The sequence below is a fragment of the Phaethon lepturus genome, unplaced genomic scaffold, assembly GCF_000687285.1.
Source record: "Phaethon lepturus isolate BGI_N335 unplaced genomic scaffold, ASM68728v1 scaffold11823, whole genome shotgun sequence".
In the NCBI taxonomy this organism is placed as follows: domain Eukaryota; kingdom Metazoa; phylum Chordata; class Aves; order Phaethontiformes; family Phaethontidae; genus Phaethon; species Phaethon lepturus.
Genome location: NW_010529772.1, coordinates 7,346 through 21,678, shown reverse-complemented (window position 1 = coordinate 21,678; position 14,333 = coordinate 7,346). Strand labels below are relative to the sequence as shown.

Sequence of the window (14,333 nt, the reverse complement as noted above, 5' to 3'; positions counted from 1 at the left end):
TCTGGGAGCTGAATTGGTCTTTTCTTGTTTACACAAACATATAAAATTGTTCATGAATGTTCCCTATGTGTAAACTAGGGTTTTTCTAAATGTTTGTCTCACTCCAAAATGGAACTTTAAAAATAATTATGAAAGTGTTTCAGGAGGATAAGCCACATAGTAAGATGATGCTGTAAAACTCACGGCAGAATAGATGGAACAGAACACAGAACAAGTGCTAAACCTAGATATTACTTCTCAGCCAATATTAAAAAATGTGTTTTTGTTACTTCCATATATCACTTCTTTAAGATATAAGTAGGGGAAAAAAGCATAGTAAATAGCTGAAATTTTAAATAAAAATACCTTGTTTCTAACATCAGGGTTTTTCTCTCCAGTAGAAGAGAGCATTTACAGAAGTAATAGCTTCTTTCTTTTTTTTTTTCCCCCATGTGTATGCCCTTTTTTGTTTTTTTTTTTTTTTATTGACTTAGATATGATTTTGGTTATGATTCCCTTTCCATTAACATATGCTTCTCCAAATTTAAATTTTTTTTTTAAAACATATTTTCTGTTAAGTACTCAGATTCCTATAAACTTCAACTCCTTCATATAAGATTAAGAAAAATGTCTAATATTACTTCTCTTAATTGTTATATCCTGTTCCATACTGGAACAGAATTTAACCTCACCCTTTGGTTAGGGTGAAGTCTATTCCTGTCAACAAGGAACAATGTACAGTACTGGTGGTGCTGTTTCTACACTTTACTCTTTTGTGTCCAGCTGCAGCGTTTGGGGTGGTGGACATGACGGGTTTTTTGCAAGTTGGAGAGAATACCTTTGTAAAATCACAATGATTATCAGTTAATGTAAGATCTGCCTTTCAGGTGACTGGAGAAGTAATGGAGCAGTAAATGTGGCTTTACTTTCTCCTTTTTTTTCTCTCCCAACAGTCCTCTACAAATCATACCTCTCATGAGGTCCAAAACAACTTGTTTCTTTTATTAAGCCTAACTTGCTGTACTTTGATCCCAATTACACTCTTGCATCCACTAGTTCACGCTTGAATGCCTGTCTGTGCAGATTGCTGTGAGCTCCAGCGAGACCTGAGCATAGGACCCACCTCATTTCAGAGCATGACATGCTAATTTTGCAGCGTCTTCTAATACCCCATTTTAATCCCTCAGTATCTTGCAAACTTATGCAGTTCTTTGAGTGAGCTAGTACTGCTACTTTCTCATAGGAAATTTCTGTTAAATAAGTCACGTTCTTAGTTTTCCTTCATCAAGGGATTTGTAACTTTGAAAAGCAGTAAGGTTCATCAAGGCTATATATTTACAAAAACACGTTCTGCTTATTTGTTACAGGTTTTTGGATGTGTGTTTTGTTTTGTGGGGGGTTATTTTTTTGTTTGTGGTTATTTGGGTTTTTTTAGCAATTTTAGCAAATATTCCATAATTAGCATAGTACCTGCCATTGAAGTGGAAGTTAATAATAATTTCTTAAAATGTCTCCTCATTATTGTTTGTATTGCTTGCTTTTAGGAGTTTTCTCTTTACTTATGTTCTTAATGATGCCTGTAGATTTCAAAAAATAAACAAGATTAGCACTATTCTTTCTAAAATTGACATCTATTTGTGTAAATTGTTTTTAATGTGCTTTTATGTACCTCCTATGCTCAAAATCTGTCACTACTTTTGATATTTTTTCAAACTAGTGAATAGTTTTGCTTTCACTTTGTCATCTTTCTTGAAACAACTGCTCTTACATTTTGCAGGTGTGTGTGTTTTCTCTGTATTTACACTACTACACTACTTTCTCTAGACCATTATTTGCACTAAGATCTGTAATTAATCAAGTCCATGATTATTGCCTGACTTACTCAACCTAAAATTGTTTAAAGCTTGCAGGCCACTATCTGCTTTACAAGCAAATAATCTGCTCATGCTTCAGTGCATAATTTTCATACTTCTCTGTATGTTAATGTATGTCTGCAATCCCAAGACACCAGTGTTTCTCTTTTTTTTTTTCTTTTTTTACCCCCTTCCTTCAGCAGTGACTACTTCTGGTCATGGCAGTCCACTGTGGCACTCTTTGGATCTGTGACGTTCTCCTGAGACTTCTTGTCAACTGCCATACGCTTTCAGTAATCCCATTTTGAATGGAAAATCCTGTAAAATGTTTCTGTAGGCTTCTTACCACAGCAAACCACTGACTGTCTACAGCCAGTCAGGAGCTAATAGTCTAGAGTAGTACATTTGAGTAGATAATTGTTCTCTAGTTCCATTTAATTTCTTTGAAGATTTTTGTTGCAAGGTGACTCTTAATTCTCTTTGTTTCGCTGCTTGTCTGTATCTAATTGAGGAGATTTCAAAGGCATAAATCATTTTCATTTTGAGCTCACTGCCTGTAGCCTTTTGTACATTTGAAAACATTTTCCTTCTCCTTGAATATCCTGTTTGTCTAGCAGTAGTCCTTAACTTCGAGTAGTTTGTGTCCAAAGGTAAATAAGCTCTGTAAAGGTGTTCATAACCGAATTCATACTTTTTTTTTCTAGATTACTATACAATTTTAAAAAAGGATGGAGTGTTTTGTTTCTTTTTAAAACAGATTGACTCTTACATAGAGTTGGTATGGGGGGGATGAAAAACCTATCTATCTTTCTAACATTGAGCGTTCTGGGGACTGCACTCTAAAGAAAATTTGGGTTGAACCCTTAAGGGTGTTTGAAGGGCCCAGGGAGCTTGACTTAATTTTACACTATGATGGATTAACACTCGAAGCAACAGAGATCATACTTAAATGTTTGGAAGAAAACGGGAAAAAAAAAAATACATGCAGAATCTTCTAAGTGGCATCCAATTCTGGGGATTTCCCAGGAAGTGATCTAGCAGCCTTAACGAGACTCATCTAAGAATCTCAGCTATTCTGCATTCCTAGAAGGCAAATGCCCAGAAAAAATGTACTATGTAGCCAGCAACCTGTAACAGCAATAGGATCATAGAATCCTTGGGTTGGAAGGGACCTTTAAAGGTCCTCTAGTCCAACCCCCAGGCAATGAGCAGGGACATCTTCAGCTAGATCAGGTTGCTCAGAGCCCCGTCCAACCTGACCTGGAATGTTTCCATAAAGGGGGCAAGATATAATTAATGTTTTATTGTCCTAAGCCCAGTCATAAGTACACTAAAATAGTGTAACTGGCCACAGTATATAAGCACTTTGTAACACTGCTGATAGCATAAACCCTCTTAACAGCATGAAAGCATTTCATATCACATAAGTATAGAAATAATATGTAGCTGCAAAGGGAGACCTATGTTTAACTGCACAAACAGGGGACAGAAGAACAGGAATCAAGAATTCAAGTAGTAAAATCAGCAAACAAATACAAAGGATACAGAATAAGGAGGAAAGATTTCTGGTGGAACCAGAACAGTTTCTAGTCCTAAAGAAAAGAAGACAAATAATGTCAGGAGCAGATGAGATTGCTTCCCACACCCTTTTTTGGTGGAGGAGGTTATAAGCATTAAAAACACCCAGCAACAGCAGGGAGAAATGGGGAAGAAAGAAGTCTACCACCAGGGTTCCTGCTTCAGAGTCGAAATAGCTCTCTCACCTATTTACCTCAACTTCAGCAACTAGACCATCAAGGACCATAGCCGTCAGTATTTAACTACATGGCACCAGCTCAATGGTACTGTGTACTTAAAGCTAATTTAGGATAAGATGATTAGGGCCTAACTGTTGGAATATGTAGTGATAATGGCTGATAATGATTAAGACCTTAACCATTGGCAATGTGTGTTGTTAATGAATGTCAATCTAGTTAAGGATTGTTATGAAGTTTGCAACTGGTCTCATTTATCAGGTTTCCAAATCTTCCCATCTCGGCTACCTTAGGTTTAGCTGTGTTAAGCAGTAACTGCTTATCGGGACAGGGACAAGTGAAGCTTCTCCATGGATTTTCCTGTTCAAAGCCTAGAACTGTTTTTGCAGATTTAAGAAATCACAGCAATTGCAGGCTAGAGATGTGATTACCTGTTTTGAGGCAAAGAACTTGTGCACACCTTCATCAGAACCCGATGCCAATAGATTCATTCATGTGTTTTGTGCAAATCTAGCTAGGCATCTGTAATGTGCTTACTGTAACTTGGCACTTACATGCATAATTTATGCTCTGTAAGCTCTGCATGGAGTCACTTGCTTCTGAGCCTTTCTGTTCTGTGATCCTAAGTCACAACAACTTATTATATGTTCTTGCTTTTCCTATTTGTAGCACAAGTTCCAAATTTACAGATTAGATCAAAATAAGAATGAGGAAAAAAAATTCTCTTAGACTGATTTCTATTAAAAATGTTGACTGTTGTACTCGTTCTCCTGTCCCACATGCATATGCTTCCCTATCATCAATATGTGTGTGATTGCTAACTTGTGTTTCATTCAATTTTGTACTGAGTGATGCAAATTTAGTCTCTGCTGCCAGAGTTGTTCTTACAAGTGTTTTTACAAACCTGTGGAAAGTACTGTGTAGTGTTAATTTTCTTAGTTTTCCTTCAGGTCTTTCCCTCTGCTAGAATGTGTGTTTTTCATGCTCAACCCTCATATCTTTTGGTGTCTGAAAACGTTTGTGTGTTTTTTTTTTCCTTCTGAGAAGGAGAGAGAAAGGTAGAGCACAAATACTAAAACTTTCATAGAAAGAAAACCAGAGTTACTGCCTTCCTCTTTGCAAGTTCTGACTGCTCCATCTCCCTTTTCTTAAAATAGCTGCAATAAGATGATTGCCCCTCCTTTTCCCTGCCTCTTCCCCTGTACTGGAAAAGAAAGTAAGTTAATGATCACTATAGTAGGCTTGTCACAAGTCTGAAATCCACAGAAAATAAGTGGTTCTTATCCCTCTGGTAAACAGACCTCAGAAAAATAATAAATAGGTTACAAAGCTAATACGGTGTTGGTCTTGATACAGGGGGGAAAAGTCTGTGTGAGTACAACCTAGACTTACTTTAAGTGTTTTGTAGCTATGGCTAACTTCACCTTTTGTCTGCTGAAATCCTTGTGTTTGAGTAACACATGAAAATTTGGTGTGAGAAGTTTTTAAAATAACCTATTCAAATTTGTGTGTTGTCTTCAACTGAGGAGACAGCGTCCCATAAAATCCAGTTCGCACAAATTGGAGTGCATACTGTAGCATCAGCTGTGTGGTCAATAAATATTTGTTATCTTGAATGAAAGTACCAATAACTACATTAATGACAAAAGAATAAGTGAGAAAGGGTTGGGAAAAATTTAGAATTCTGATAGAACTGTAGTAAAAAGGAAAAAAAAAAAGTGGCTTACAAATGCAGACAGCTTCTTCAGGTTTGGGGGGGGGGGGGGGGTTTGGTTTTTGAGCCTGTTGTTGCCCTGTGATTTATAAGCAGCTGTACTTCAAAAAACTACTCTCTGTACTGGAATTGTTGGTGAGGGAAATCTTTACCCGTGAGGGAAATTAGCATTTTGGTGTACGTGGGCTTTCTAGTATAATCCTTGGTTATAGGAGGAACTTGAGCTGGCAGTGCTGCTCTAGGCACCAAGCGTATGCAACTGTATGTATCTTTGCTTCTGAGTGATGTATGCTTTTGGGAGACCTCAGTGTATACATGGCATTTGCATAGCCCAGTTATCCTAAATAAAGCGTTTCAGTTTTTAATCATGAAACTCTAGAAGTAGCTTGTTTCTATAGTATGGTGTTGTCTGGGAGTGTTATGGTATGAATATAACCATATGAAACTACGGTCAGAGGAACAGAGAGACATTAGTGTGACTAAATACTGGACACCCTTGCAGAGGTTTCTTGTAAAATACTGTATTTTTAAACACTGCCATCAGTAATGAAGGGTTCACATGTCCAAGAGTATAATTAAGATTTGGTTTTAAGTACATATTTCTTTGCTAACATGACTAAATGCCTGCTTGTCTTCATATGTATCTGTTGATATAGACAACTATATAGTATATGCTTGTGTGTATATGTGTGTATGTATGCTTATGCAGTGGTTGAATTAGGATGTAGGATGTGGCATACGTATATCCAAGCAAATACAAAAGTGATGCTTGAACTCGAGGTTTTGTCAAATCTGAACTAGAGCTGCGTCTGTAGACATGGATCTGTCCACAATAAAGGTATTGAGTAAATACTGTTTTTTCCTTTTTGCTCAATAGTACACTAAATTGTTCTTATCTCAAAGGAAAAACAAAACACAGAACATTTAGTGCATGTTTTCAGTTCCCCTTTATTATAGTTTTTTAGAGTGTGTTAGTCAACTTGTGTCTTCTGATTTTTTTTTTTTTTTTTTTTTTTCCTAGATGGTGCAAAAGAATCACAGTTGCCCAGTCAAGATGAACAGAATGGCTTCCTTCAGCAAGAAAATAGAACATTCATTTTTTCGGATTATGTCTACAACATGAAGCATTTAACAGTAGATGTCTTTGAGAACATTCATCTATGACCTGAAATGTCCTGATCCTGGGGAAGAAATGAGATTCCATCAATTAAGTCTATGATTTTTAAATGCATTTTTATGACTAATCATATTTGCTGATGCACAACACGGATACAGAATTCATAAACCAGAGATTATTTTAACACATACGCACATTTGTCTTTGCGCATTCAGTGTACAAGATACATAATTTAAAATAATCTTTTAAATTATCCATATTTATTAATAAATGAAGACTTGGCAAGAAGAATTTGTCATCCATGGACAAGAGTAAAGCAGATGCCCCCAGAACGGATGGCAATTTTGTATTGGGTAAAATCAATAACTTAGAAGTAGAGCAAGAAGAAGACAGCATTAACTGTACTCTAGAAAGAATGGATATCAAGACAAAACAAGATGATTTCAAACATGTGGACAGCAGTGATGAACAAGAAGACAAAGAAAAGAACTTAGTTACCAACAACCCTGGCAAATATTTATCTACAGAAAATGAAGATGATTACGGATCTCTTTTTTCTCAGTATAGTAGTACGCTGTATGATGTAGCAATGGAAGCTGTGACACAAAGCCTCCTTTCTAGCAGAAACATAAGCTCCAGAAAAAAGTCACCTGCTTGGAACCATTTTTTTATATCTCCTAGGGATAGCACTAAAGCAATATGTATGTACTGTATGAAAGAATTTAGCAGGGGTAAAAATGAAAAGGACCTGAGTACAAGTTGTCTCATGAGACATGTGAGGAGAGCCCATCCCACTGTACTAATTCAAGAAAATGGAAGTATGCCAGGTATATCCTCCTTTTCCTCACCTACGTTGTTACTACCACCTCAGTCCGCAGATGTTGGAGATCTGAGTTCTATGTTATCCCCTATCAAACTGGTCAAGAAAATGGCTTCTAAAATACCGTCTCCAGATCGAATAATTGAGGAATCTGTTTCTATTGTTTCTTCTGAAGAAATATCAGATCTCTCAGTTTCTGAAAAGTGCAGCAAAGAAGAAGTCATGGTTGGGTCATCTCCACAGCTACCCAACAACCAGTATGACGACACTGTGGAGAATGTAGCAGAAAAAACTGTTGTAATTCCAAAGAGCACATCGGGTTCCAGAAGGAGATCTGCTGTCTGGAAACACTTTTATTTGTCACCTCTAGATAATTCTAAAGCTGTTTGCATCCACTGCATGAATGAATTCAGTAGAGGAAAAAATGGAAAAGACCTTGGAACGAGTTGTTTAATAAGACATATGTGGAGAGCCCATCGTTCCATTGTCCTGCAAGAGAATGGGGGTGGTACCAGCATACCACCTCTCTACACCGCACCTCCAACTCTGTTGCCTTCTTTACTGCCCTCAGATAGTGATCTGAATTCTATGTCATCCTCTCCTGGAAAACTAATGAAAGAATCAACTTCTGTTTCTTCTTCTCCAGACAGAATCTCTGAGGAGATCCATACTAATCTCTCTTCTGGAGATGCTCTAGTGGAAGACTCAATGCTGTCATCTTCTGATGATATAGGTGAAGTCTCCTTTGCTTCCTCTCCTGAGAAACAGTGTGAGGGATTAGGCCCACTAATATTTGAACCTACTGCTGTATTTCAGCAAAACAAAAGGATTATGAAAAGGCTCAAGTCAGAAGTTTGGCATCACTTTTCACTGTCACCTGCAGACAGTCTAAAAGCAGTATGTAGATACTGCAGTTGTATCATAAGTCGTGGGAAAAAAGGAGATGTGGGCACAAGCTGTTTGATGAGACATCTATATAGACGCCATCCCGACGTAATTGGAAACCAAAAGAGCTTTCTTGATGTGAGTTTGGCAAATTCTCCTTATGCCACTTTGGCTTCTGCAGAATGTTCATCCTCAAAGTTGACTGACTTGCCTACAATGGTTACACATGATAATCAAATTATATTTCCTGTTAACAGTAAGAAGACCTCAAAACTGTGGAACCACTTCTCAATTTGTTCTGCAGATTCAACAAAAGTAATATGTATGCACTGTGGACGTACAATAAGTAGGGGGAAAAAGCCAACAAATCTAGGCACAAGTTGTCTTCTAAGACATTTGCAGCGGTTTCATAACAGTGTATTGAAAACTGATGTCTCGGAGACAGTATTATCCTCATCTACGGATAATCACATGCCACTGAGCACAGAATTACTAGGGTCTTCAAATTTTGATGAAACCAATGACAAGTTTTGTGACTCTCACCCAGTTGCCAAAAAAATCACAAGTCTTGTAGCTGAAATGATTGCACTTGACCTTCAGCCATATTCTTTTGTAGATAACATTGGCTTTAACAGGCTGCTTGAATACTTGCAACCTCAGTATTCTTTACCTTCTCCATCTTACTTTTCTAGGACAGCGATTCCAGATATGTATGATAATGTAAAACAAATAATTATTTCACATCTTAAAGAAGCTGAAAGTGGAGTCATCCATTTTACATCCGGAATATGGATGAGCAACCAAACACGAGAATATCTAACCCTGACAGCTCATTGGGTAACATTTGAGTCTTCATTTCGACCACAGTGTGAGGATTACCATTGTTCAGCACTATTAAATGTATCACAGATTGATTGTGACTACAATGGAATCAGTATTCAGAAGCAGTTAGAGTACTGGTGGGAAACATGGATTACTTCCATTGGCCTTCAGATTGGGATTACTGTTACTGATAATCAGAGCATAGAAAAAACTTTAAATGAAGGTGATCATTCAAGTGTACAATGTTTTAGTCACACTGTTAATGTCATTGTAAATGAGGCTATTAAAAGCCAGAGAATGGTTCAGAATTTGCTTAGTATTGCAAGAAAGATCTGTGAACGCGTCCATCGGTCAGCAAAAGCAAAAGAGAAGTTAGCTGAGTTGCAAAAAGAGTATGAGTTGCCTCAGCATCAGCTAATACAAGATGTTCCATCAAAGTGGAATACATCATTTCATATGCTGGAACGTCTTATCGAACAGAAAAGAGCAATTGATGAAATGTCAATAGAGTGCAGCTTTAGGGAGCTAATAAGTTGTGATCAGTGGGAAGTCATGCAGTCGGTGTGTCACGCTCTCAAGCCTTTTGAAGCTGCAAGCAGGGAGATGAGTACACACATGTCTACTCTAAGCCAAGTGATTCCAATGATTCATATACTTAACAGGAAAATAGAAATGCTATTTGAGGAAACAATGGGCATAGATACTATGCTGAAATCTTTGAAAGAAGCTATGGTGAGTAGATTGTCCTCCACGCTTCATGATCCAAGGTACATTTTTGCTACACTTCTGGATCCCCGGTATAAAACATCCTTATTTACAGAAGAGGAGGCTGAACAATATAAACAGGACTTAATCAGGGAGCTGGAAATAATGAGTTCTACCTCAGATGATGATAAACCTGTTTCCAATGGATGTGATATAGGTTCACCATCTACAAATTCATATGGGGAAGATAATCTTTGGTCACTCATGGGTGACATGAAGAAAACAAAAGACCTGAAAGAGAGAGCAAAGTTACCAGAGAAAATGGTGCTTTCTTACTTGGAGGAAGAAGTGCTTGAGCATAACTGTGATCCTTTAACTTACTGGAACTTTAAAAAGTCATCTTGGCCAGTACTGTCAAAATTGGCTGTCAGGTTCTTGGGTTGTCCACCAAGCATTGTTCCTTCAGAGAGATTGTTCAATACATCCAATGAAAGCAACAACTTTAGTCAGTCAAGATTGATGATTGAACACTTTGAAAAGCTTATCTTTTTGAAAGTGAATCTTCCTTTAATATACTTCCAGTATTGAAACTAATTAACAAACTGCTAAACTAAATCTATTGTTGCTCACTGGATATTAACTATCTATAACTTGGATTGTTAAATTGCTCCAATAGGGGCCATGTATGACATCTAATCAGTGACTATAATTCCAAATTTTAGTTTTCATTTTTTTCAGCTTTCAATATGTCTACATGTGCCTTATTCATAGTACTTCAGGCCAGATATTGTATATATGTTTTTTAAAAGTTCACACTAGAGATAGCCTGTCTTGTCAGATTATACAAAATTATGTAGGTTTTAATCCATAATTGTAAATGTACTTTAAAAAAGCTCAGTCATTTGTTTTAATAGAATGGCAAAAAAAAAGATGTAAACAGTTCTATTCTGTAGTTTTTTATTCAATTATTATGTAAAAACCATAAACCAGGTACTGTATTTTAGTTAAACATTGCTTTAATTGCAACAAAACAGCTTTTGTAGTTGTCAAAAGAAAGCTGTACATGAAAGATGGGGTTCAAGCTGTCTTTTTGTCATGTGGTGTTTTTAAACTGCAAGCCCTAAAGTACTTAAAGGATTAAGAAGAGTTATTGAGGAAGAAGTGTTTACAGGAGACTATTGACTTAGTATCTGAAAATAAATCTTAAATTTGAGATGATATGGAATATCAGTTATACAGCAATCAGTAGTAAAACTTCCTGTTCTGGGTTCTTCTGTTCAGGTTTTACATTTTAACTGAACTACAGAAATATTCTGGGTATTTATAAAAGCTCTTTGGAAGTCTTATCAAAGTCTGTGAATTAATGCTTGTTATTTAATGCCGTGTACAAAAAAGGCAAGAAATCTACCATGAAGACTCTAATGTCATTCTAAAGCCTTTTCTAATCTTTAGTGCATCAAAACTATAAGGTTCCCTATTGTAAAATTCGAGCCCTTTACTCCTAACATAATTTCAGTTGTGTAGAACAGCCTGTTTTAAAGCTCCTAGTACAGAAATAACTGATCTTCTGATTTTCAGTAATAGCCTTATGGATATGGTGCACTGCTTAGAATTTTATGTAGTAGGGTTGATTCTTAACTGTTGGTGTCCATCAGGCAAATGGGATATAGAGCCCTCAAAACTTCAGATAAGATGGAAAAAAAAACAGCCAGCATTTTAATTTGAAAGGAACGTTCTCCATGGTTTTTCAGCTCTAGGAAGATTAATCTTCTCATTTCAGTTTTCATTGAATACTTTTTGGGAAACAAGTCATCATTTGCCTATGACCTTTTAGAAAAGTTGTAGCTTTGTTAAAATACTGTACCTATGCCTAATCTAATTTTGCATTTACTATGTTTTAGTGTATTTATAAATGGTGAACTCAGTTTCTGAAATTAAACATTTTATTTGCAATTTTCTAGTGGTAGTCAACACTGCCTTTTATTTTCAGATGGATTTAAGACAACTATTGAATAAAAATTTGTTGATACAATTGTAATCATAATCATAAATATACCACAGGACATGCTGTGTGAAAAGATTGGTTTTCCATTTAGCTCTTTGGACTTAAGCCTGGATTCTGGTTCTCCACTCAAGCTATTCAACCTAAGGAAAATCTGTTAAATTCTTTCCCAGGTGGCCTTGGTTTCCACGTGACGTTTCTCTAAACTTTTAATGGTTTCAGATATTTCAATTGTTATTCCATCAGTTACGTTTACACCCATGCTATTGAAGCAAATTATTACATGGTATACTTGGGAAAAACTAATACTGCATTTTGTCTCCAGCACTTTAAAAGGTAACTTTTAATTCTATGAACAGTCAGCATTTCTTTGTTCTTCTAGAGTGAAATGAGAACAGCACGTGTTTTTTCTGCAGTAATAAAACAATTTGTTCTAGTTTATGTATAGTTCGAACTGGGTGAGTTTGAAGCAGCTTATTGGGAAACGTGTTTAAATGGTTACTGGTTAATTATTATCTCAATTTTTTCCCCTACATTTTAGCTGTGAATATAACCTTGACCTTTGTAAAGGAGATGTTTAATCTCTCCAAGCCTGTAGAGAGGGAGGTAGAGGATGAAGAAACTTTTTTTTTTTTTTTTTTTTAAACAAGTGATATAATTTTCACTCAAGGCTTGAATGTAAATACAGCCTTTGGCTTAAGGCATTGTAGAGCTGCCTCATACCAGCAGGAGTGCTGGCAGTGAACAAGCTTACCTGAAAATCCCAGTTCTCTGGGAACAAGCCGCTTGGCTCCTCTGGAGGCAAGTCTTCCCTGCAGCTCCTGTGTAACTGATGTGGAAAGTTGAAGTGATGGCATTTTGTAGCCTCCAATTTGCATCTTACTCATATGGATACTTAATTGTATAGTCATGCTTTTTGTTAAAACTTTTCATGAGAGCACGAGAACTAGTCACTATTTTTAAAAGGAAAATTTTATCAGTTAGTCTACTTAGCCTACTTTATTTATATCTGCAGTTTCTCTTTTTTTTAAGGGCTTAGTTCTTAAGACCACACTGTTTTAGGATCAGCTTGGCTAAGAACTAATAATTATGTTAGAATCTTTTTTTAAAGATAATATGCAGGCCCAACAGGCCTTAAAATTAAAGCATGTCTTTCTTAAAAATGTAAATAAAAATAGGAGAGACTGAAAGCACAAAGCTGCTCTTTTTTGGAGTTACGGGAGCATCTCCATCTTCAGTTCTGGCACTGCCGCCTTTGAGAAGAGAGTGACTTTCAAAGAAAGGGGGAAAGCTTTCATTGAAGTATTGAGGTAAGTTATTGAGTGTGTGGGTTTTGTGTTGGGTTTCCTGTATTATTTTTAATATAAATTCTTAGTGATTGCTGAAACTTTCATTTTTTCCCAACACTTCTCATATGTGTAATGTATAGAAAACTCCCTTATTTATCTTGGACTGTAAGAAAGCACAAAGTCTGTTAATAGTGGGAGTTTTCATCAAGCTGAGTTTGTGCTGGAACAATCCCTGCAGCGGCAGATAGTTCCCTCATGCACAATGACATGGTGAACCTGCAACAGTGATGTTTATTTTATTTAAACAGTTTCAGTACATTAGCAACTTTAGAATTAAATTTAGTAAGCAGACTTTTTTTTCTCTTAGCCTAAAAAGTGTAGGTGGTACTAAAGATGATACTTTGTGTCATCGTAAGAATCTTACAGCTTTTTCTTCTTTTAAGAGTAGGCAGGTGTAACAACCAATTACACAATGCAGCAAGAAATATTTTGTAGTACTAAAGGTAGGAAGGGGAGGAAGAAGAGATCTGCAACAGCCTTGTCAAAGAACTCCAGTCTTGAAGGGCGCATAATGGAAAGTATCTATGGAGATCTGATAGGACAAGGCGTAATGGTTTTAAACTAGAAGAAGAGGGCAGGTTTCTCCTGCATCTAAGGCAGAAATGTTTCACAGTGTGCATTGTGAAACACTGGCACAGGTTGCCCAGAGAGGTGGTAGATGCCCCATCCCTGGAAACATTCAAGGTCAGGTTGGACGGGGCTCTGAGCAACCTGATGTAGTTGAAGATGTCCCTGCTTATTGCAGGGGGGTTGGACTAGATGACCTCTAAAGGTCCCTTCCAACCCAAACCGTTCTATGATCTGTATTATGCTCCAGAAACCTCTAATAATGCTCCTCCTACATTGCCCCTTTCCATTTGGGCTCTTTTCCTACCCAGAAAGTAAAAGTGCAGTAAAGCTGTTTGCAGAATTTGGACAGTGAGCATTTATTAGGAATACTCACAGCTGCTTCTTGCTTCCCAAGAGTAGCTTCTGAATTTACAAAGAACCAAAATCTCAGTCTAGAACAGTTTAAATTCTAGTGTAAGGATGTGATTGATTGAACGTAGATAGAGATGACAAGCTCAAAGCAGATGTTTATAGTTGTTGAGAGACCTGTGCCTTAAAGTAGCATTTTTTCTGCCATTATACAGAGCTGACCATAACAAACTTGCATTTAGGTATCTCCAAACACCGGAAAAATAATCATATAATTAGCAAATAACATTTTCTAATTGCAGATTGTTTAGATTTTGTAAACTAACCATTTACAGTCTTTCCACAACTGTATTCATCCTTTGCTTTATGCTTAGCGACAAGAAGGAATGATTCTTTACCTGGTTGTTTTCCGTAC

General features: G+C 36.8%; 1 protein-coding gene across 1 annotated transcript; it reads left to right on the top strand.

The window, feature by feature from the left end:
• The first annotated feature begins 6,416 nt into the window (after window positions 1–6,416).
• On the top strand, window positions 6,417–10,569 carry ZBED4 (zinc finger, BED-type containing 4). Its single transcript, XM_010284047.1, has one exon. It carries the CDS (start codon window positions 6,719–6,721, stop codon window positions 10,235–10,237), a length of 3,519 nt encoding a protein of 1,172 aa, XP_010282349.1. The 5' UTR covers window positions 6,417–6,718; the 3' UTR covers window positions 10,238–10,569.
• Window positions 10,570–14,333: the final 3,764 nt, after the last annotated feature.

Bases quoted from the DNA above. Each gene is read 5' to 3' on its own strand.
- ZBED4 (XM_010284047.1), top strand. From the start codon at position 6,719: ATGGACAAGAGTAAAGCAGATGCCCCCAGAACGGATGGCAATTTTGTA.